This window comes from Neolamprologus brichardi, chromosome 11 (genome assembly GCF_056152115.1).
Source record: "Neolamprologus brichardi isolate AB-2024 chromosome 11, ASM5615211v1, whole genome shotgun sequence".
Lineage (NCBI taxonomy): Eukaryota > Metazoa > Chordata > Actinopteri > Cichliformes > Cichlidae > Neolamprologus > Neolamprologus brichardi.
Window position 1 is genome coordinate 900,678 of NC_142114.1, and position 22,018 is coordinate 922,695.

Below are 22,018 nucleotides of genomic sequence, written 5' to 3' on the forward strand. Positions count from 1 at the left end.
TCAGAAAAAGCTAGACAGAGCTCTTTGTCATGAATCAGTTGCATGTTAAAGTGCCAGTGCGAACAGATGTTAGAGTGCATCAATAAAGAAATATCTGTAGTCACTAAATGATGATCAGAAAACCACTATGTAATTTTGATAAGTTATAATTAATTTTATGAAATAACCGTACACGACCTGCAGCTGAGTTATGGGTGTATACATTCATAAAAGCAAAAGGTATTCCCTTGATGGTTGCTTGTACTACCTGTGCCCTTCCCTGCTCTATCTCACAGACGGAAACATGCCCACTCCAACTCATTCCCCATTCCGTCTCATTATCTATAGTGCTATGTGTTTCCTGTAAAAAGAACACATCAATGTTTTTGTTCTTGCTAAGTTCCACCAAAACTGCACGCCTTTCTCTATCCCTACCCCCATTAATGTTAAGCGTCCCCACTCTCAAACTCGCCATATAAGACAGAGAGAACAGGAAGAGAAAGAGAAGGAAGACAGTGAAACCCTTCCAAAAAAACACCCTTAGTGCTCTGAACATTTTACTGCGCTTTTAAAGGAGTTTTTCTTCGTTTCTCCCTCCTCAACTTAGTCAGGATCTTTTTTTAGGCGGAATCTTTTCTGTTTGCTCAATTGTTCATAACCAACAACTCTCCTTGTTTTCAAAACAGATTTTATAAAAAGATCGACATCTGGAAAAAACTCCGACTTCCACAGACTGCATGCCAAATGTCTCATCCAAAAAGCGAGGAATACGACTGCTGATGTTCATCTTGAGAAACAATATCAGAGAACTGTGACAGGGAATCATCTTCCAACAAGTCGTCTTTCTCATTTTCCGCACTCAAAGAACCTGAAATTACATTTTCATGGCCTACCGCACTAGCCGGTGCTTCGGTCTGTCCACTGTCCTGATTTTCCTCCACACTTGTCTTGTCCTGTCTGTCATCACTTCCATCCTCCACCTCATTGGTCCCCTTTACTATCCCCAGTTCTTCTAGTGTAGCCTGTGGAGCACTGGCTGCGACCTCCATTCTGTCACCCTGCGCCGCTAGCGGCTCGCTGTTGACAGCGCTGCGCGTAGACGACTGCCCGTCCGCACCGCTACAAGCAGGCTGTTCTCTCATGCTGGCATCTACAGGACGCTCCTGCTCACTTGCTCCACTAGCATGAGCCTCTTGTTCACCTGTGTCACCGCGCACTTCCTGCTCTTTCTGAGGGCAGGAAGAGCATTTATGGCCAACATCACCACACTCAAAGCACTTCATGCTACGTGCACTTGCATAATCAGTATATAAGCTGTTTTCATATCTCACTTTAAACTACACTTGCAGTGTCTGTGAAGGATCGTTTAGATACATGAAGGCCTGCCTTCGTAGAGACTGAACATGCTGCAGTCTGGCATCTTTGCAGCCACGGCGAACAACCCTGAACCCACTAGCAAACTTTCCAAAGTGGGTCAGTTCCTTTTCAAGCAGTTCATTTGGGATGAATGGCGGGACACTGGACACGGTGACCCGTGTAGATGGCACAAACAGTGGCGAAACGGCCACAAATAAATCATCCAAAATGATCCCCCTTTCAACTAACAGGTGAACCAAGCGCTCCTCACGGAGAAAGGCAACCACAGCCTTGTTCACCCGAGAGCCATAAGTTATGTTCTCATGGCCCACCTGTTCACCAACAGCTAGCAAAACCTGCTCCACGGTGTACTGTTGGGGTGCCACCACCCTGGCCCCATGTCTAACAGACAGGGGAGGCGAACCCTCACTAGGGAGGGACGCCATGACTCAAGGTAAAACTGGCCAATTAACTAAAATTCTTCACTTCACTTCACACAATGAAATAAACGTGCCTTACCTGTTAACCACCCATAAAGGCCAAAGTTTTCTGGAAAAAAACAGTCCAAACGTCCCAAACTCACTCAGCAGCTCCACGCACTCACCAAACACCTTCACACACCCATTCACTCACACTCCCAGCATGCAGTGCAGGAAGAAGAGAAGGGAAGAGAAGAGAAGAGAAGAGAAGAGAAGAGAAGAGAAGAGGTTTGTGGTTTCCATGTGGCAATTTAAACCCAGGCGCCTGCTCTGCATATGGAACCAATTTGAAATGTGAAACTATAGGGACTCCTTGAAAGAAGGATGACTGCCAATCAGATGATAGAAAAACAAGTATTTAAATGCCAACCAAGCTCTTTTCAAATTTTGTATCAAAATATATCAGGTTACACTGTGTTTTCTGGTCCTGTATATCTCGTCTCAGAGAGTTTCAGGCTGTGTGCATCTTTTTTCCTTTCAAAGGTGACTGTGACTGTAACTTACAGGAGAGATTAATGGCAGTTATATGGTTGGATTATCTGTCTGTTAAGAAGCTTAATCAAAAACTTATTGATAGATTTCCATCAAAATTTTACCAGAGGTGGGCCAAACTGACACAGGAGCTGGATCTAAGAATCTAAGGATTCTTACCCGCTGTGAGATACGGCAAAACAAACAAACCAAACTAATATAAGTACAAGAAGCACAAACCACCATTAAGGCAGCTCACTCTCTGGGCAGTATTTACTTTTAAGGGTATAGTATTGTATTTTATATATATTCATTTTGTTTTCATATAAATATACTTTTAAAAGTTTATCGTGAAGTGAAAACAAGTGAAAAGTGAAGCTTTTGTTGCTTTATTCTGTTAAAACCTATTTTAATATACCCAGACAATTTTGCCCATATTTTTTTATTGATGTGTATATGGCACATGTGTAGCATTCATTTTACTGTTAGGAAAAATCTGTTCACGTTTAGTAATAAATATCAAATGAAAAACATTTCCTCACCACAAGTTTATTTTGTTTTCCAAAAAAATGAATTTTACATTGTCATGTAAAATGTCATAAAAGTTTGAAACTGATCAACAAAACTTCCTGAAGTCTAACGCATCAGTCATTAAGGCCTACAGTCTAGTCTACAATTAATGCAATATTCATTGTTACAACACTTGCCTAGATTTTAAGAGAATCTTTTTTGCTGGCAGGACCATTATACCAGTGACTGCATAATTATTATAATTATCATCCATGAGCACAACTCCTAAGTAGCAAAATACATTTTTATGTAAAGCGAATCCTTTCAGTCTTTTGCTTTGCTCTACAGTATCTTTTACAGAATACAATTTTATAAAATACAACTTGAGATTAAAGAAATGTGAAAGTTTGTAAAAACTAGGCTCACTTCTAATGACTACAACATACATTTTGACAAAAGATTAAAGTTAGGTTGTTGCTTCCAGCTGTTCTGAGAAGTCTTCTCTTAATTTATTGAAAACCTGCTGCTTCACAAAGGCAGAATCCATCCAAAAAGTAGCACATCAGTCGTAAGTGATGATAAATTAACCCCAATGTGGGGACAAGATCAATAAGGAGCTAATGACATTGTACACTTTATGTTCGAGAAGTAAGCTGTCACGCAAAGTCACAGTTTATTACCTCAATAGTTAATTTGTATACATGAATTCTCTCTAATTATCTAAGTAGCTGCACAAATACTGCTGCCTTGTTAAGAGCATTCAAAGAGACTGCACTTCTCAGTGGTCATGACTTACGGTCAATGAGAAATGCACGTGTGCAAGGCCAACAGCACCATCTGCACCAGCTCTCCTCCATTAGTCACCCAGAAATTTAAAACAGCTTGTGCTGAGAGGAAAACATAGCAGAAGAAACAGACCACAAAAGAAAGCAGAAGAAAGAGCACTCTTGAAGAGTCACCCAACAATGTCCTTGTTTTCTGTTTAAAAAAATAAATAAAACGCAGATGCATTTCAGTTAAAACACCACAGTGTAACAATTTCAGTTGTGCATATAACTTATCTATATGCTGGTGTGTACTCATTTCCAAATTCCTTTTTATCAGCGCAAAACTGCAGTTTTAGATGGTTTCACACTGAACCAAGACCATGCACAAAATATAAACTGGCAATTAAATGAAAGAAAAAACATCTGCAGCTGAAACCAACACACAGCAGAGTGTGTTTAAGGCAGAATTACAACAACTGGGGCTGAGAACGGAAGGGAGCAGCCGACAGCAGTAATCACACACATGCATGAGGTCCTGCTTAGCTGTCTGTTGTGTACGTGGTCTTTAAATATGCACACTTCCATTACACTACTTTTACATGGCAGTGTCCTTATTATTTATAGAGTGGGGAGTTCTGCTCACTAAGATTCCATTTTACAATGCCGGTGTGAGACTGGTGCTCTGCAATGTACAAACAGTCCACATTTAGGACCTACAACTATATTTTTGCCACTACTAGTTATAAACTCATTTAACATATGAAATATGTGGTCGACTGTACTATGCACTCTCTGAAACAGACACGTGGATCTGCCTACTCAGCACTTGACTGAAAACTTTCAAAGTGTTCCGTCTTGTCTCAGACTGCAAGGCTGAAGGGGAAACTGCAGGAAGACAAAAGAAGACTCTCACCATGGTGCGTGTCGCTGGTCGAGCGCATTACCCTTATCTCATTTATCACACAGACATCCCCTTTGACTGGAGGTTGCTGAATCTCCACACAAGCATGAGACAGCCGGTGGTCCTGAAGTTGCAACGGCCACGGGCCAGTCGGACAACAAAATTTCTTCTAGTCTGAAAACTGCTTGTTTTGCTAACTAAAAACTGTTTTTGCTTCTAATATGTCATTTTCCAGAAGTTATATAACCAGGTCCTTAATTTTGTATCTGCAAAGTTCAAAAAAGTAGCCTACGGGGTGTCGCGAGCGCCGTTCTCTCTCCCAGGGGAACGCGCAGCTGCTACGCGAGCGTCTGGGAAATGACTTTTCAAAGTAAAAGCCGTGGTGTTTAAGGAGGGACTGCCTGCTCAGTGTGAAATTTGAGATGATTCCTCCCTGAAAACATAACAACGCGTCTCAGAACCGGCAGACAGTTTAAGGCAGATATAGGAACAAGAAAGGAAGAAAGCAGACAATCCCCTGTTACTGCAACAAGAACTGTGACCAGGAACTTGACTGTTACAAAACAAAGCAAGCATGATAACGAGGCGGCTATGGCTCAATAGGGTTGAATTAAAGAGTAAAAAACGCTATATAAATACCACTCCATTTACCATTTCTATAGTTTTTCTTTCAAATTATTGATATTTTAATCTCTAGACATGAGAATTATGAACAGTCTTACATGCTGGTGATCCTCTTTGTGTGCCACTAACGCAACGCCAGCTCGTGAGATCTAAAGTCTGTATTACAAAGCAAGACTGCTATCCCTGTGTAGCAGAGAGTACCAGAGCCACAAATTAATGTTCCTGGCACTGTTCAAGGTGTACCCTGCCTCTCTTATAGTAGCACCTTTGATAGGCTTCAGCCCCCTTGAATTGGATACATGGTTAAGAGGATGCATGATTAATGAATTAATGGATGGATGTTCCTTGCCTGCAACACTTTTTAAGTAGGTGGCAAATTATCGACCATGTGAATACTGAATACAGGGTTTCCCAAACGTGTATTGCCAAGATAATCATTATCCTTCCACCAGTTTGCCTTCTTCGTGTATGCTGATGCACACATCACATACACATGTACCCAGCAGTAACACAGTAAATATTGGCTATAGCAAGATCCCTTTTGTTTGGTTTGTTGTTTTATGTTTCAAAGTGCTATGTGTTACTCTTTGTTAATATTTAAAATGTTTATAGTTTTTTTTAGCTATTAGTAAGGTATTACGAAATGTTGATGAGGATAGGTGTTTGTGAAGGTACTGATACTGAAAAATGATCAATAACTTTGTGACTGCAGATTTGAGGAATGAGAGGGCACAAAGTTTAACCTTGAAAGAGTTTCTATCAGGGGGCAGGGGTGTAATTTCCGGGGGGGGGGGTAGGGGGGTTATGACCCAAGATATCTTGCTTTTCCAAAAAAGACTTCAACTGAATATAATGAACAATCTTTTGGAAAAGTAACGACAGCTTAGAGATAGCCCTAAAATTAGCTAACACAGTTTGATCAAGATCAGATCTCTTAATTGAACGTTGCACAGCTGCAGTTTTTAAGTTTCCAGGGACTACACCAGAAGACTGACTACTATTAATGATGGCAAAAACTGACTGCCCTATACTGGGAAAAACCTCTTTAAAAATTAAGGAGGAACAGCATCATGCAGAGGACCTGAGGGCTTAATGTGATGAACCACATCCTCTAAGAACACAGAGACACAGGCTCAAACTGGTTAAAAACAGCAGAACAAGGGACCGAGGCTTACAGGTCAAAAACAGGGGTTGAAATGAGAGCCCTGGTGGTGACAACCTTACCAATAAAAAAAAGGGAGGTTTCAAAATAAAGGCATTAAGAATGTAGTCGATAATTTTAAACAGCAGGCGAGAGTTACAACAGTTTGCTGCAGTCATCTTTGTCTCATCTTTTAGCCTGTTTAAGGTATTTAATACAGACGCCAACAATCTTTTAAGATTTGAAAGGACACCTGCAACTTGTCCTTCTTCCGCCTTCGTTCAGCTCTTTGGCACTCCCGTCATTGAACCAGGTTTATCAGATCTAGCTTTTGGCTGTTTCATTTTTAGTGGCACCACAGAGTCTAAGATGGTTTTGCAGGAGGAAGTGAACCAGGCACTAAGCTCCTCTGGATTCACAGAGTCACCACAGAATAGATCAAAAACAGCAGAGAACTGATCAGCAGTGAAAGGGTTGAACATCCGACAGCGCCGAACACGTGTTCGTAAGTATAGCACAAGACAACCCAACCTCATATGATACAGACATATGATCAGAGAACATAGTGTCACAAATCTCTAGGTTTGACATGGGCATACCAAACTGTATGAGAGGACAAGATCCAGTGTGTTTATGAGTAGGACCAAACACAGACTGCACCAAATTTAAAGAGTCAACATTTTAAACGTCCTGCACAAATGATTTATCAAGACAACATTATAAAATCTTCAGTAACAAGGCCACAATCATAAGAACAGTCAGCTACAAATAAAAAACAAATACAAAACACTGCTTATATTTATAGTCATCTGGTCAACATCCATGGGCAGTGTACTTTTCACTTTTAAATCAAAGCAGATTTAAATGAAAAATTTGTCATGATAAGATAAATGTTAAAATTAGATTCGTTTTTACAGCTTAATGCATAGCTTTTCAGAAGAGTGTCTCTTTTTAAATTTACAGTAATCTGATGAACATTTATTTAAGTAGATCTAGATGCTGTGAGATCTGACAGGCCAAGATGATGGTCCAGTTCGTCAGCAGGCGCAGATAATTACGGCTTCTGTTAGAAATGACCCCTGCCAGGGCTGTGGCTGACGTACTGTGTTAATCTTGAGGAAGGTTGAGGATGACATCTGGTGTTCAGTGAGGGTTTTTGTCTTACTTGTGTTGGGTTGAAGAAGCCTGGAAATGAAAGTTTGTCAAGAAGAAGAAGAAGAAGAAGAAGAAGAAGAAATGTCTTACTTCACTTGTTTAGGTTTAAAGTGTTTTTTACATTCATTCAAAAAATTAAACATAATTCAACAAAATTTTCCATAAGCATGTTATTTTTCTTTGTAGTTTTTTCTTTAAACAACACTGAACATTTCAGTATTAAAAAGATATTTCCATTATGCGATTTATCACTTGAAACAACCATTTATAGATACCATGTTCTAATAATACACAGTTTTAATCAGTGGTCCTATTAATGGTTACAACATTATTTACTTTAATGAGTTGTAAGGCAGTATAGGGACAGGGATTGCCAGACTGTTGAACATTATTCTTGGTTTTTAGACACATAGAGCAGCTTATTTGTGCATGTTATCATTTACAACTGCAGTTCTGATGGCTTGCAAAAATAAAATTTTGAATGTTTGATTCCTCAGAGAAGGTTAACATGGATGCATGGGTATCAGATAGGTTGATTGTTTGTCTGACTATCAGAAGGTTGTGCAAAAAATGACCAAGGCACACTTAAACACGGTGGAGAGCTGGGAAAAGAAACAAGTATACTCTGTGGGCCCTTCTAGTTTCCATTTGAAATTAAATAAGCAGGTGTGTGGGAAAATGATACTTAAGTTGTCTAAGAGATCCAAAAAAATATATTCTCTTAGAAAAATAAAAGCCTGTACTTGTATGGGTGTCACCCTCATCTCGCTCTCAGGTGTGCTGACATACAACAGCCTGTAGATGGTGACACTGTTGTGTTTTGAAACTCTTAAGCTTAAACTGGTAAAATGATGTGATTGTTTTATTGTTAATGCTCCCTGAGATTTTAGTAAATAAATGAACTGTTTGTACTCTGAAAATATTTAACATTTATGAGCAGAATAGCTTGAACAGTAAAAAGTAAAAAGAAGGAGAAATCATAACTTAAATGTTATCAGTTTTATTAAGCGTAACTTTTAGCTTCTTTTATAGAAATTCTACTTGTACTGCACTTGTACTTGTCCTTCTCTAGAGAACACCTTAACTCACCTCAAAAATTCAAAAAGTAAAACTTTTTTTAATGTGTTTATTTAGTTATTTTTAATCTATCCAAGCGTGAGTGCAATGATCCACAAAAAGAAAAGAAGAGCGATATGGAGAGTGTGTGTGAGCGACAGTGTGATAGCAGAAAGCTAGGCTGATGGTTCTCATCACCTCTCTGACCTTTCTGGCTGCCTGGCAACCCACTCACTCAGCACTGGTGTTCATTACTGTCCCATTATACAATCAGCTGCTTCATCTGACTCTACTGGCCTCTGACCCTTCGCTCTGAACCTCCCGGCCACACGACCCCTACAGCTCACGCTTCATGACATTTGAGCTGAATAAAAGATCTGTTAAACAGGGAGCTCAGTGTGCACAGAAAACAAAGGCAGGTTTTTTGTGCAGCTGAGTGCACACCCAGTTAACTGTATGCATTTACAGGGCATATGTGAACCATCTTCTACTGTATTAATCCTTTCTTTTAGGCTGCCGTGGCATTTCGATTATTTCCAAACCACAGCGAGCCTCATAGATGTTTCCCTGCCACACAGCGAGAGCTTTGTTCCATGATGAGATTCCTTTAACTTTACATTATTGAACATTATTAGCAGTAATCTATATCATCATTTAAGCTGCAGAGATGTATCCCCCGTTGTACTTGGAGAATTGTTATTTCAGCTAAAGAAAGATAATGTATTTCCTGATAGGTTTTTGTAAAAACTATAGCTTAGAGGTAAAAATGTGATGTCTAAGAGAGTCTCACAGCTCCTGGCTGTTCTTCAGATTGTGTGAAAAACCCAGACGTCTTAAACCTACGAGAAACACATCAAACACCTTTTTGTCAACACAGCAGTGGTTATATAACTGTCTCGTTTCAGGATCCACAGCTGGCCAGGGCCAGTTTCATTAAAATCTGCAGAAACTCCCAAAGCATGCCCTCAGAGACCGCCACCATAAACCTACAAGATTATGACTCACAGTCAGAGATAACAAACGGGGCCTTGTTTCGCAAATGTGTATTTGAAACCATATCAGATAAGTTGTCTTGTATGTTTAGTCAGCAGTGGTAACGATCTGATAGGTATGGGGAAAACCCAGCTAAAGATTTTATACACATCAAAGTTTGTTTCACACTCTTGAAGTTAAGTTTTTTCTCACGACGCTGCCAACTTTACATATTCTGCATGAATGTCTGTGGATATTTTTCACAGCGATAGATAAATGATTTAAATATGGTCAAAATAATCAATAAACACTTCAGACTGTAGGAGACAAAATCCTCTGTTGCGGTTGCGTCACGAATGCCATTCGCCAAATTAAGCATGCAGAGCTTCCTGCTGCGGGGAACCGTTTTAACGAGGGAGCAGCCAAAAGTGTTTTTTATAACCAGATGTTTAAATTACATCTAACAAGTAAGTGGTTTTAAATGTATGAATTTATACTTAAAACAGCTAAAAATAAAAAAAATAATAATGAAAGGACAATAAATATATGACGTAATGTAGTTATAATTAAGCCGTGAACGGGGGCACAAGCCAGTGCACTTCTAGTCCGGTCCCAAGCTCAGGTAAATGCAGTTGTGTCAGGTAGGGCATTCAGGCCATAAAACTTTGCCAAATGAAACTTGTGGATCGTTGTTACGGCCCTAGCTGGGCCTCCTGAAACTGCCCTTGTGTGGGTGTGGTGTTTTCTCTCCGCCTCTTCCTCTCTTGCTCCACCCCTCTCTCCCTCTCTTGCTCTTCTCTCTCCCCAGGACACAGCTGCTGTTCATTGGCCTCATTTACCACCTGGGCCCAGTCAGCAATCACCTCTCTGAGGTCATATAAACTGGGGATGGGCTGGATGTGGGAGGGTGGCTTTCTCTGGTGTCTCTGCTTTGAGAGCTAGGTGTGTGATTGTCCTGCCTACGGCGTGGAGTGGTGGGAGCAGTGGGAGAGGCTTCTGGTGGTTTTCCTCTGTGCTGGTCAGTGTGTGATACTGGTCTAGGTGTGGAAAAGGCCTGCTGTGTGTGACCAGCCCCACCGTGTGTGGCTCTTTGTGCGTAGCTCTTAACTGAGCAGTGGTTTTCCTTAAGTGTCGGTGGCCTCCATTATTTTGTTTGGCCTGCCTGGTTATTGCTAATAGCAGTGTTGCTGTCTTCTTCTGTTGAAGTGAAGTGGTCACCATCTCTTTGGGTTGGCCTGTCTGATTTATCATTAATGCAGCGTTGCTGTCTCGTTTTGTTGTTACTGTTTATATGAATATTGAGTTAATTGATGATAATAAAGATGTATTTTGTGTTAAATACCTCTGCCTGGCATTCTTTTAATTTCAACCCGGATCCAACTGTTACTGTCCCCCACCCTCTTCGCCTAGCTTTCATGTAGGGACGTAACAATCATAAAGCCTGGGATTTTCTTACCTTGGTTGAGGCCCAGGTTAAAAATGACCACCTCTGGTGCCGTTGGCCAACAGGGCTACGTGAAACTGTGCTATTGTTGGCCAAAGACAAATGAGGAGGAGAGGAGGAAGGCATGCGAAGGCAGTGAGAGAGGAGAGGCCTTGAAATGCAGGGACTATGGTAAAAGAGAGATCTGACTGATAGGACTAGAGTAGAAATCAAGGCATTCTAGATGGATTCAAGCTGTATGGAAGTGAAATGAAGTAGGAGTAATCCCGAAGGAAGAGTATGGGAATCGTATTATAGAGGTGAAAATTGAGGTTTTACTGCAGGTAGGTCTGTTAAAAGAGAAGAATTCTTGGATACACTGGGTGAAGTAGTAGAGTGTGTCTCCACTCTCTGGAGACTGGCGATTGGTACAGACTTCAACGGACGTGTAAGTGAGGGGAACAGAGGTGACGAGGAGTTATTGGCTAGGTATGGTGTCGAGGAGAGAAATGATCATAGTGGATTTTGCAAAAAGGATGAAAAATGGCTGCAGTGACCGTGCACTTTAAGAAGAGGCAGGGACATAGGAAGGTGGACTACATCTTATGCACAAGGTGAAATGTGAAAAAGATCGGAGACTACACGGTGTTGTCAGGAACGACTCTGGATATTAAGGATTGGATGGTATTCTGTAGGATGACTTTAGAAACCAAGAAGAGCAAGCTGGTGAAAGCAAAGCAAGGATTAAATGCTGGAAGTTGAAGAAGGATAAACGTTCAACAGAGTTCAGGAAAGAGCTGTGATAGACTCTTGGTGGTAAGGAAGAGTTACCTGATGACTGGGGAAGTACAGCTGAAGCGTCTCTGTGCCTCTACACATCTCAGTGCCGCAGCAGCTGTTCGCAGTTTTGTCGTTTGCTTGGTAAAAGCTAGTTCCATGATAGATGAGTGCCAGAAGCTGTTAATAAGCATTTAAAAAGGATGTGCAGTAAGTTAGGGTGATAAAGGAGAGACATGCAATGAATGAAGAAAATGACGGAGAGAGAAGGATGGATGGAGGACAGTTAATGAATCAGGAAGTGCAGAGGATAGTGAGGAGGCAGTGATGACACCTATAAAGAGGATGAAGAGTGTAAAAAAGAGCAGTGGATTTTTTACCTAGATTGTTTAACACAATCCTGGAGAGTGAGACTATGTGCGGAACAAGGGTGATGTGCAGACCTGTAGTAAATGTAGAGGCGGGAGTAGCATTATTTAACACAAGTAATGAAAAACATACTTTAAAAACTTCAAATAAATGAAGTTAAAAGATAGCAACTTTTACTTACATGGGCACAAATGATTTTTTTTTTCAGTACAGCTACAATAGTAGTCATCTGTTTACATCCATGATCATTATGTTCCCAGCTAATCCGATGATTTTAACCAGCCTTTTTTTGTCTTTCTGCCATCTCATCCCAACCACAGACTGACTAATGCAGTCTGTGGCTGAAGTGAAAACATCTGATGTATCCGCTGCATGTTTTTTAAAAGGTGATTCAGAGGCATGAAATGCAAGTATTTTGGGTGGATCTTTATAATGTTAGGGAACAGTTGTGTTTTTAACTGGCCCAGGATAGCCCTCGTAGTACATGTTGACGCTGTTAAGGGTAGTTGATTAACATTGTGCATACATACAGCACTTTGTTGAAATTATTTAGGTAATTTTGTGTCTGTGATGTGAAACATACGACTGTCTCACTGTTACTGAATATTCAGTAACATCACCACTAAATTATAGGAACCCCACACCCAAAATATGTCCACTGTAAACAGGAGCATCACATCATAGCTTCAAAGAAATAATGACAACAGTCAGCATGGCCTCAGGTCCACTAGGAGTGATGTCATTAGTTTTAACAATTGTCTGCTACAAACTCTCTTCCACTGAGGACAAAAAAGTGTGTGTGTGTGTGTGTGTGTGTGTGTGTGTGTGTGTGTGTGTGTGTACTTGTTTTCATGACATCTTGGGACAATTTTATGATAACACACTCACAAAATGAGGACGCTCAGAAAAATGAGGACATTTTTGAGGTCCTCATTTTTCTGAGCCTTCTAAAGTGTTCTAGAGGCTCCCAACATGCTCCCAAACCAAAAATCTCGAAAGTCCTGAAACATCACAATTTTATGAAAAAGTGTGTTTAAGTGTGTTTAGCGTTTTTCCTCATTTTCAGTTTTCGCACCTACTGGCCAGTTTTGGAACTTAACACACTTTAAACACACTTTCAGTGACGTCACTCTGCGAGTCCTCATATTGTAGGTGTGTCAGACACAATAACACATTTGACCCAGGTTATACCCTTCTGGGGCTTAGTGGACACATGCGTGGACAGCACCTTTTAGCTCTTATGTCCACAGTCGTATTCAATGTTGAAATGGAGGTGAACTTTATTTGAATCATTCGTGGAATAATAACAGATAAGATTTGAGGCTTCTAAAAATTGTTCGTTCAAACCTTGCCAATTAAACAATCATTCTAACACATATCAAAAACTTTTCCCATTTTTATACATTTTAGGGTGAGCTATAAGCAAGGGTAACAACAGTTAAATCAGGCAAATCTTGACAAAAATGAAGGTTTTTAGATTCAGTTATCAGTGCCTGCACATCTTGGTTTTTTTTTTTGTTGACAAAATGTCTCGAAATATAAAGTTTCAACATTTGTCTAATTATATTACTATTAATTAATGAGTCTTACTTCTCAAGATCAATGCACAAATTTTCTGACCTTCACTATGCAGAATGATGTGTGTGCAGATTTTGACCCTTGAAGAGTTTATATTAATCTGCATTAATATAATTGCATCTGCAATCTGCAGTTGAACTTGGAGATTCCTGCCGCTGTCATCTGATTCAGTATGATCATCAGGCTCAGTCTCGACTCTGTGTATCTACAAGAATTGATGAAAAAAGTCAACACTTCATTATATTTTAAATTCAACTTACCTTATACTTTTTACAATATAGTATAAAATGCATATTGCTTCTTTAAAAACTAATAACACACTATTAAAAACTGCAGAATGCACAATTCCAGCTTCATTTAGTAATTAAATTAGTAAATAAAAGTGAGTAATTAAGTCACTTAATTAACTAAGCAACTGTAAATGTCACAGTATGCAGCAGTACAATTCAATTTCAATTCAATTTTATTTATATAGCGCCAAATCACAAAAAAAAGTCGCCTCAAGGCCCTTCATAGGTACAGAGAAAAACCCAACAATCATATGACCACCTATGAGCAAGCACTTTGGCAACAGTGGGAAGGAAAAACTCCCTTTTAACAGGAAGAAACCTCTGGCAGAACCAGGCTCAGGGAGGGGCGGCCATCTGTTGCAACCAGTTGGGGTGAGAGAAGGAAAACAGGATGAAAGACATGCTGTGGAAGAGAGACAGAGGTTAATAACAGATATGATTCAATGCAGAGAGGTCTATTAACACATACTGAGTTATAAAGGCGACTGGAAAGGAAAAACTCAATGCATCATGGGAATTCCCAGCAGCCTACGTCTATTGCAGCATAACTAAGGGAGGATTCAGGGTCACCTGGTCCAGCCCTAACTATATGCTTTAGCAAAAAGGAAAGTTTTAAGCCTAATCTTGAAAGTAGAGATAGTGTCTGTCTCCTGAATCCAGGCTGCCGGGGGATTCCCATGATGCACTGAGTTTTTTCCTTTCCAGTCACCTTTCTCACTCACTATGTGTTAATAGACCTCTCTGCACTGAATCATACTTATTAGTTATTAATCCACAGCATGTCTTATTAATCCACAGCATGGCTTACAAAAGTATTCGGCCCCCTTGAACTTTCCCACATTTTGTCACATTACAGCCACAAACATGAATCAATTTTATTGGAATTCCATGTGAAAGACCAATACAAAGTGGTGTACACGTGAGAAGTGGAACGAAAATCATACATGATTCCAAACATTTTTTACAAATAAATAACTGAAAACTGGGGTGTGCGTAATTATTCAGCCCCCCGAGTCAATACTTTGTAGAACCACCTTTTGCTGCAATTGGATTCCATTAAAATTGATTCATGTTTGTGGCAGTAATGTGACAAAATGTGGAAAAGGGGGACGAATACATTTGCAAGCCACTGTAAGTACACAGAGAGATAATGAGGGGATGAGGAACAGCTGGGACAAATCAGACCTAACAAGACAAGGGGAAACAAAACTAGACACACTGGATATAGGAAAAGGACTTTCACAATAAAACAGACATAACAAGGGTAATCTAATAAACAAATGAACTTAGCTAACCTAAAGAACTTATAAATAAACATCGACTTCCAAACAAACTAAAACTTAAAACGCTGGGTCAACAGACCCAGGAAAGTGACAGTAAAATCATTTATTATACACATTATACTTATTTTCTTAAATTGCTTATCTATTATCTGTATTTTCACCTGGGGGTCTAGGGGTGCTGCTCTTCTTTTCATAACAAATTAGGACATGTTTATGATAACACACTGACAATATCAAGACAAATTTGGCCTTACTCCATCAGTGAACAGCATGCCCATGCTAACTTAAACTAGACCAGCAAGCTAACCACATGTGTACCAAGTGTTACTTAACAATAGGTACCAAACAAATTAACGGAACGAAATTAACTGTAACAGCAGTTTGCAAAACATTGTGACAGTTCTCAAGTGTTCCTACCTCAAATACAGCACGTGTTGCTGTGTTTTTGTTGTTAAATGGACGAGGAGAGTCCGTGGCTGGTGAGAGGATGCAGCATTTCGTCAGTGGAGCATAGAACGACGTCTGTGATTGGTCAACAAGTGAGTAAAGCTGCATCTGATTGTTCGAAAGCCTCAACCAAAGAGCTGCTGGTCACGGCAAGATACCAACTCGCTTGAGCTCTGCGTAAACGGCACATCCGGGACCTTCAGCACTCAGGAGAGATTTATCTTGACGTATGTATTTACCTTTGATATCCATGATTCCACGCACACTTCGTAAGGTAAAGTTGTATGTTTAACAAGCTAATTAACGTTAGTTAAACGGAATTAAAACAATGCACAATCGATTTGAACAAACTGAAAGTGGTGAATGATGATAAATGTTAAAAAATTACTTAAGATTTATCTTCAACAATAGATATTAGAAGTTAAATTTAACTGTTCTTAAATTCCCACTGGAGTTAAAGGGACCTGCGGCCTAGCATGTGCTCTGCATCTTCAACTGCAGAGACAGTCAGCCTAAGCTCTTTTTAAGTGTAGCTAACTGCAACACACATTTTTTTCAACACAAGATATGTTTGGGGGGATTTAAATGATAATATTAATGTTTTCGTATTTAGCACAAATCAATAGTATTATAGTTATTCGCTCACGGTCTGGGTTTCTGGCCCAGCGTTTCTGACTTTATTCTAAAGTTTTTGAGTTTCTTATGTTTGGTGGTGGGTTAGCTGACTTTGGCATAACGTTATTAACATCGTTTTAAGGAATTTATGTTAGGGCTGTATATTACCACGTTTGTATTTTCATGCCATGTTTCCTGTTTTATTTTGAAAGAGTCTGTTGTGTTCAGTTCATTAATCTCACTTCCCTGTTGTGTCAATAGAATCATTTGTGCGAGCTACTACCCTGCTGTCCCTCCATCCTGTCTCAACCTCCAACAGGAAAATAGAAGTCCTCATATGGTAGGACCAGTAATTGTAGTGTGTGTTACATTGTTCTCATATTGTTTTAAGCTGTGAAGGACATGAGTGTGTTTAAGTAGAAGTCCTCATATGGTAGGACCAGTGATTGTAGTGTGTGTGTTACACTGTCCTCATATTGTTGGGTAGCAGAACTGTACAGTGTTAAGTTTCTATAGAATCTGGTATAAGGAAGTCAGATCCTTCTGTAATAATGTTCACTCATACAAATATGATCTGTAGTTAATTATCTAGTCGGGATTTACAGTACAGAATGTTTCTGACATTATATTGTTGTCTTTTGTTGCAGACACCAAGTGCTGAGGTCCTGTCTCAACCTTGTACAGACCAATTGGTGAGTGACATACCCACTTCATTCTTCCAACAGGTTACACATTATTTTTTTGTATTTGGTATCAAGTATATGTGTCAGTTGGGCCTAGTGCATAAATGAAATGCACTTTGATTGTATTAAAACAATCAGTTTGAGTCAAAGTTAACCAAAATCAACATTAGCATTAGGAGAAAGTAATTGTCTATACCATTTGTTAGTCCAAACTTTCCCTTAAAGCATCAGCTTGATCTTTATTCTGACTACATTTGATATTTTTGTCCTTTTACACATGTTTTTGTCCATTTAACCTCCCACTGATCAGTTTACATGATTTAATTTCTTGGGAAATAGATGGCTTTACATCAGTGTTGGGTTTAGAGCTTTTATTGACAACAGCAGGAGAAGTAAGAAGTCAGGAACATGAACTCTACATGTGTTCAGTCGTCATGTCCTCATATTGTTTTAAGCTGTGAAGGACATGAGTGTGTTTCAGTTGCCTTCCTCGTGTGGTGGGACCAGTGATTGTAATGTGTGTTACATTGTCCTCATATTGTTTTAAGCTGTGAAGGACATGAGTGTGTTTAAGTAGAAGTCCTCATATGGTAGGACCAGTGATTGTAGTGTGTGTGTTACACTGTCCTCATATTGTTGGGTAGCAGAACTGTACAGTGTTAAGTTTCTATAGAATCTGGTATAAGGAAGTCAGATCCTTCTGTAATAATGTTCACTCATACAAATATGATCTGTAGTTAATTATCTAGTCGGGATTTACAGTACAGAATGTTTCTGACGTTATATTGTTGTCTTTTGTTGCAGACACCAAGTGCTGAGGTCCTGTCTCAACCTTGTACAGACCAATTGGTGAGTGACATACCCACTTCATTCTTCCAACAGGTTACACATTATTTTTTTGTATTTGGTATCAAGTATATGTGTCAGTTGGGCCTAGTGCATAAATGAAATGCACTTTGATTGTATTAAAACAATCAGTTTGAGTCAAAGTTAACCAAAATCAACATTAGCATTAGGAGAAAGTAATTGTCTATACCATTTGTTAGTCCAAACTTTCCCTTAAAGCATCAGCTTGATCTTTATTCTGACTACATTTGATATTTTTGTCCTTTTACACATGTTTTTGTCCATTTAACCTCCCACTGATCAGTTTACATGATTTAATTTCTTGGGAAATAGATGGCTTTACATCAGTGTTGGGTTTAGAGCTTTTATTGACAACAGCAGGAGAAGTAAGAAGTCAGGAACATGAACTCTACATGTGTTCAGTCGTCATGTCCTCATATTGTTTTAAGCTGTGAAGGACATGAGTGTGTTTCAGTTGCCTTCCTCGTGTGGTGGGACCAGTGATTGTAATGTGTGTTACATTGTCCTCATATTGTTTTAAGCTGTGAAGGACATGAGTGTGTTTAAGTAGAAGTCCTCATATGGTAGGACCAGTGATTGTAGTGTGTGTGTTACACTGTCCTCATATTGTTGGGTAGCAGAACTGTACAGTGTTAAGTTTCTATAGAATCTGGTATAAGGAAGTCAGATCCTTCTGTAATAATGTTCACTCATACAAATATGATCTGTAGTTAATTATCTAGTCGGGATTTACAGTACAGAATGTTTCTGACGTTATATTGTTGTCTTTTGTTGCAGACACCAAGTGCTGAGGTCCTGTCTCAACCTTGTACAGACCAATTGGTGAGTGACATACCCACTTCATTCTTCCAACAGGTTACACATTATTTTTTTGTATTTGGTATCAAGTATATGTGTCAGTTGGGCCTAGTGCATAAATGAAATGCACTTTGATTGTATTAAAACAATCAGTTTGAGTCAAAGTTAACCAAAATCAACATTAGCATTAGGAGAAAGTAATTGTCTATACCATTTGTTAGTCCAAACTTTCCCTTAAAGCATCAGCTTGATCTTTATTCTGACTACATTTGATATTTTTGTCCCTTTACACATGTTTTTGTCCATTTAACCTCCCGCTGATCAGTTTACATGATTTAATTTCTGGGGAAATAGATGGCTTTACATCAGTGTTGGGTTTAGAGCTTTTATTGACAACAGCAGGAGAAGTAAGAAGTCAGGAACATGAACTCTACATGTGTTCAGTCGTCATGTCCTCATATTGTTTTAAGCTGTGAAGGACATGAGTGTGTTTCAGTTGCCTTCCTCGTGTGGTGGGACCAGTGATTGTAATGTGTGTTACATTGTCCTCATATTGTTTTAAGCTGTGAAGGACATGAGTGTGTTTAAGTAGAAGTCCTCATATGGTAGGACCAGTGATTGTAGTGTGTGTGTTACACTGTCCTCATATTGTTGGGTAGCAGAACTGTACAGTGTTAAGTTTCTATAGAATCTGGTATAAGGAAGTCAGATCCTTCTGTAATAATGTTCACTCATACAAATATGATCTGTAGTTAATTATCTAGTCGGGATTTACAGTACAGAATGTTTCTGACATTATATTGTTGTCTTTTGTTGCAGACACCAAGTGCTGAGGTCCTGTCTCAACCTCCTTCAGACCAATTGGTGAGTGACATACCCACTTCATTCTTCCAACAGGTTACACATTATTTTTTTGTATTTGGTATCAAGTATATGTGTCAGTTGGGCCTAGTGCATAAATGAAATGCACTTTGATTGTATTAAAACAATCAGTTTGAGTCAAAGTTAACCAAAATCAACATTAGCATTAGGAGAAAGTAATTGTCTATACCATTTGTTAGTCCAAACTTTCCCTTAAAGCATCAGCTTGATCTTTATTCTGACTACATTTGATATTTTTGTCCCTTTACACATGTTTTTTTCCATTTAACCTCCCGCTGATCAGTTTACATGATTTAATTTCTGGGGAAATAGATGGCTTTACATCAGTGTTGGGTTTAGAGCTTTTATTGACAACAGCAGGAGAAGTAAGAAGTCAGGAACATGAACTCTACATGTGTTCAGTCGTCATGTCCTCATATTGTTTTAAGCTGTGAAGGACATGAGTGTGTTTCAGTTGCCTTCCTCGTGTGGTGGGACCAGTGATTGTAATGTGTGTTACATTGTCCTCATATTGTTTTAAGCTGTGAAGGACATGAGTGTGTTTAAGTAGAAGTCCTCATATGGTAGGACCAGTGATTGTAGTGTGTGTGTTACACTGTCCTCATATTGTTGGGTAGCAGAACTGTACAGTGTTAAGTTTCTATAGAATCTGGTATAAGGAAGTCAGATCCTTCTGTAATAATGTTCACTCATACAAATATGATCTGTAGTTAATTATCTAGTCGGGATTTACAGTACAGAATGTTTCTGACATTATATTGTTGTCTTTTGTTGCAGACACCAAGTGCTGAGGTCCTGTCTCAACCTTGTACAGACCAATTGGTGAGTGACATACCCACTTCATTCTTCCAACAGATTACACATTATTTTTTTGTATTTGGTATCAAGTATATGTGTCAGTTGGGCCTAGTGCATAAATGAAATGCACTTTGATTGTATTAAAACAATCAGTTTGAGTCAAAGTTAACCAAAATCAACATTAGCATTAGGAGAAAGTAATTGTCTATACCATTTGTTAGTCCAAACTTTCCCTTAAAGCATCAGCTTGATCTTTATTCTGACTACATTTGATATTTTTGTCCTTTTACACATGTTTTTGTCCATTTAACCTCCCACTGATCAGTTTACATGATTTAATTTCTGGGGAAATAGATGGCTTTACATCAGTGTTGGGTTTAGAGCTTTTATTGACAACAGCAGGAGAAGTAAGAAGTCAGGAACATGAACTCTACATGTGTTCAGTCGTCATGTCCTCATATTGTTTTAAGCTTTGAAGGACATGAGTGTGTTTAAGTAGAAGTCCTCATATGGTAGGACCAGTGATTGTAGTGTGTGTGTTACATTGTCCTCATATTGTTGGGTAGCAGAACTGTACAGTGTTAAGTTTCTATAGAATCTGGTATAAGGAAGTCAGATCCTTCTGTAATAATGTTCACTGATACAAATATGATCTGTAGTTAATTATCTAGTCAGGATTTACAGTACAGAATGTTTCTGACGTTATATTGTTGTCTTTTGTTGCAGACACCAAGTGCTGAGGTCCTGTCTCAACTTTGTACAGACCAATTGGTGAGTGACATACCCACTTCATTCTTCCAACAGGTTACACATTATTTTTTTGTATTTGGTATCAAGTATATGTGTCAGTTGGGCCTAGTGCATAAATGAAATGCACTTTGATTGTATTAAAACAATCAGTTTGAGTCAAAGTTAACCAAAATCAACATTAGCATTAGGAGAAAGTAATTGTCTATACCATTTGTTAGTCCAAACTTTCCCTTAAAGCATCAGCTTGATCTTTATTCTGACTACATTTGATATTTTTGTCCTTTTACACATGTTTTTGTCCATTTAACCTCCCACTGATCAGTTTACATGATTTAATTTCTGGGGAAATAGATGGCTTTACATCAGTGTTGGGTTTAGAGCTTTTATTGACAACAGCAGGAGAAGTAAGAAGTCAGGAACATGAACTCTACATGTGTTCAGTCGTCATGTCCTCATATTGTTTTAAGCTTTGAAGGACATGAGTGTGTTTAAGTAGAAGTCCTCATATGGTAGGACCAGTGATTGTAGTGTGTGTGTTACATTGTCCTCATATTGTTGGGTAGCAGAACTGTACAGTGTTAAGTTTCTATAGAATCTGGTATAAGGAAGTCAGATCCTTCTGTAATAATGTTCACTGATACAAATATGATCTGTAGTTAATTATCTAGTCAGGATTTACAGTACAGAATGTTTCTGACGTTATATTGTTGTCTTTTGTTGCAGACACCAAGTGCTGAGGTCCTGTCTCAACTTTGTACAGACCAATTGGTGAGTGACATACCCACTTCATTCTTCCAACAGGTTACACATTATTTTTTTGTATTTGGTATCAAGTATATGTGTCAGTTGGGCCTAGTGCATAAATGAAATGCACTTTGATTGTATTAAAACAATCAGTTTGAGTCAAAGTTAACCAAAATCAACATTAGCATTAGGAGAAAGTAGTTGTCTATACCATTTGTTAGTCCAAACTTTCCCTTAAAGCATCAGCTTGATCTTTATTCTGACTACATTTGATATTTTTGTCCTTTTACACATGTTTTTGTC

General features: G+C 39.0%; 2 protein-coding genes across 3 annotated transcripts in view; one reads left to right on the forward strand and one right to left on the reverse strand.

Moving 5' to 3' along the window:
- Nucleotides 1–4,781, reverse strand: part of gask1a (golgi associated kinase 1A) — a 94,548-nt gene extending 89,767 nt beyond the window's left edge. For both annotated transcript variants that reach the window (XM_035909968.2, XM_006796001.3), the window contains exon 1: nucleotides 4,476–4,781. In XM_035909968.2, the coding sequence (XP_035765861.2) occupies nucleotides 4,476–4,503 (28 nt within the window). In that variant the 5' untranslated portion in view covers nucleotides 4,504–4,781. The remainder of the gene's footprint in view (nucleotides 1–4,475) is intronic.
- Nucleotides 4,782–10,890: 6,109 nt separating this feature from the next.
- Nucleotides 10,891–21,838, forward strand: LOC148100427 (uncharacterized). The gene is made up of 9 exons (XM_087847900.1): nucleotides 10,891–11,026; nucleotides 15,676–15,805; nucleotides 16,455–16,533; nucleotides 16,841–16,885; nucleotides 17,681–17,725; nucleotides 18,521–18,565; nucleotides 19,361–19,405; nucleotides 20,948–20,992; nucleotides 21,695–21,838. Exons 1-9 carry the CDS (start codon nucleotides 10,891–10,893, stop codon nucleotides 21,836–21,838), a joined length of 714 nt encoding a protein of 237 aa, XP_087704026.1.
- The last annotated feature ends 180 nt before the right edge of the window (nucleotides 21,839–22,018 follow it).

What these genes read in the sequence shown, in the direction of transcription:
- LOC148100427 (XM_087847900.1), top strand. Translation starts at nt 10,891, where the DNA reads ATGACCACCTCTGGTGCCGTTGGCCAACAGGGCTACGTGAAACTGTGC. An exon ending in CAGGAGAGATTTATCTTGAC is followed by an intron (nt 15,806 to 16,454) that starts GTATGTATTTAC and finishes TTGTGTCAATAG; the next exon opens with AATCATTTGTGCGAGCTACT. An exon ending in AACCTTGTACAGACCAATTG is followed by an intron (nt 17,726 to 18,520) that starts GTGAGTGACATA and finishes CTTTTGTTGCAG; the next exon opens with ACACCAAGTGCTGAGGTCCT.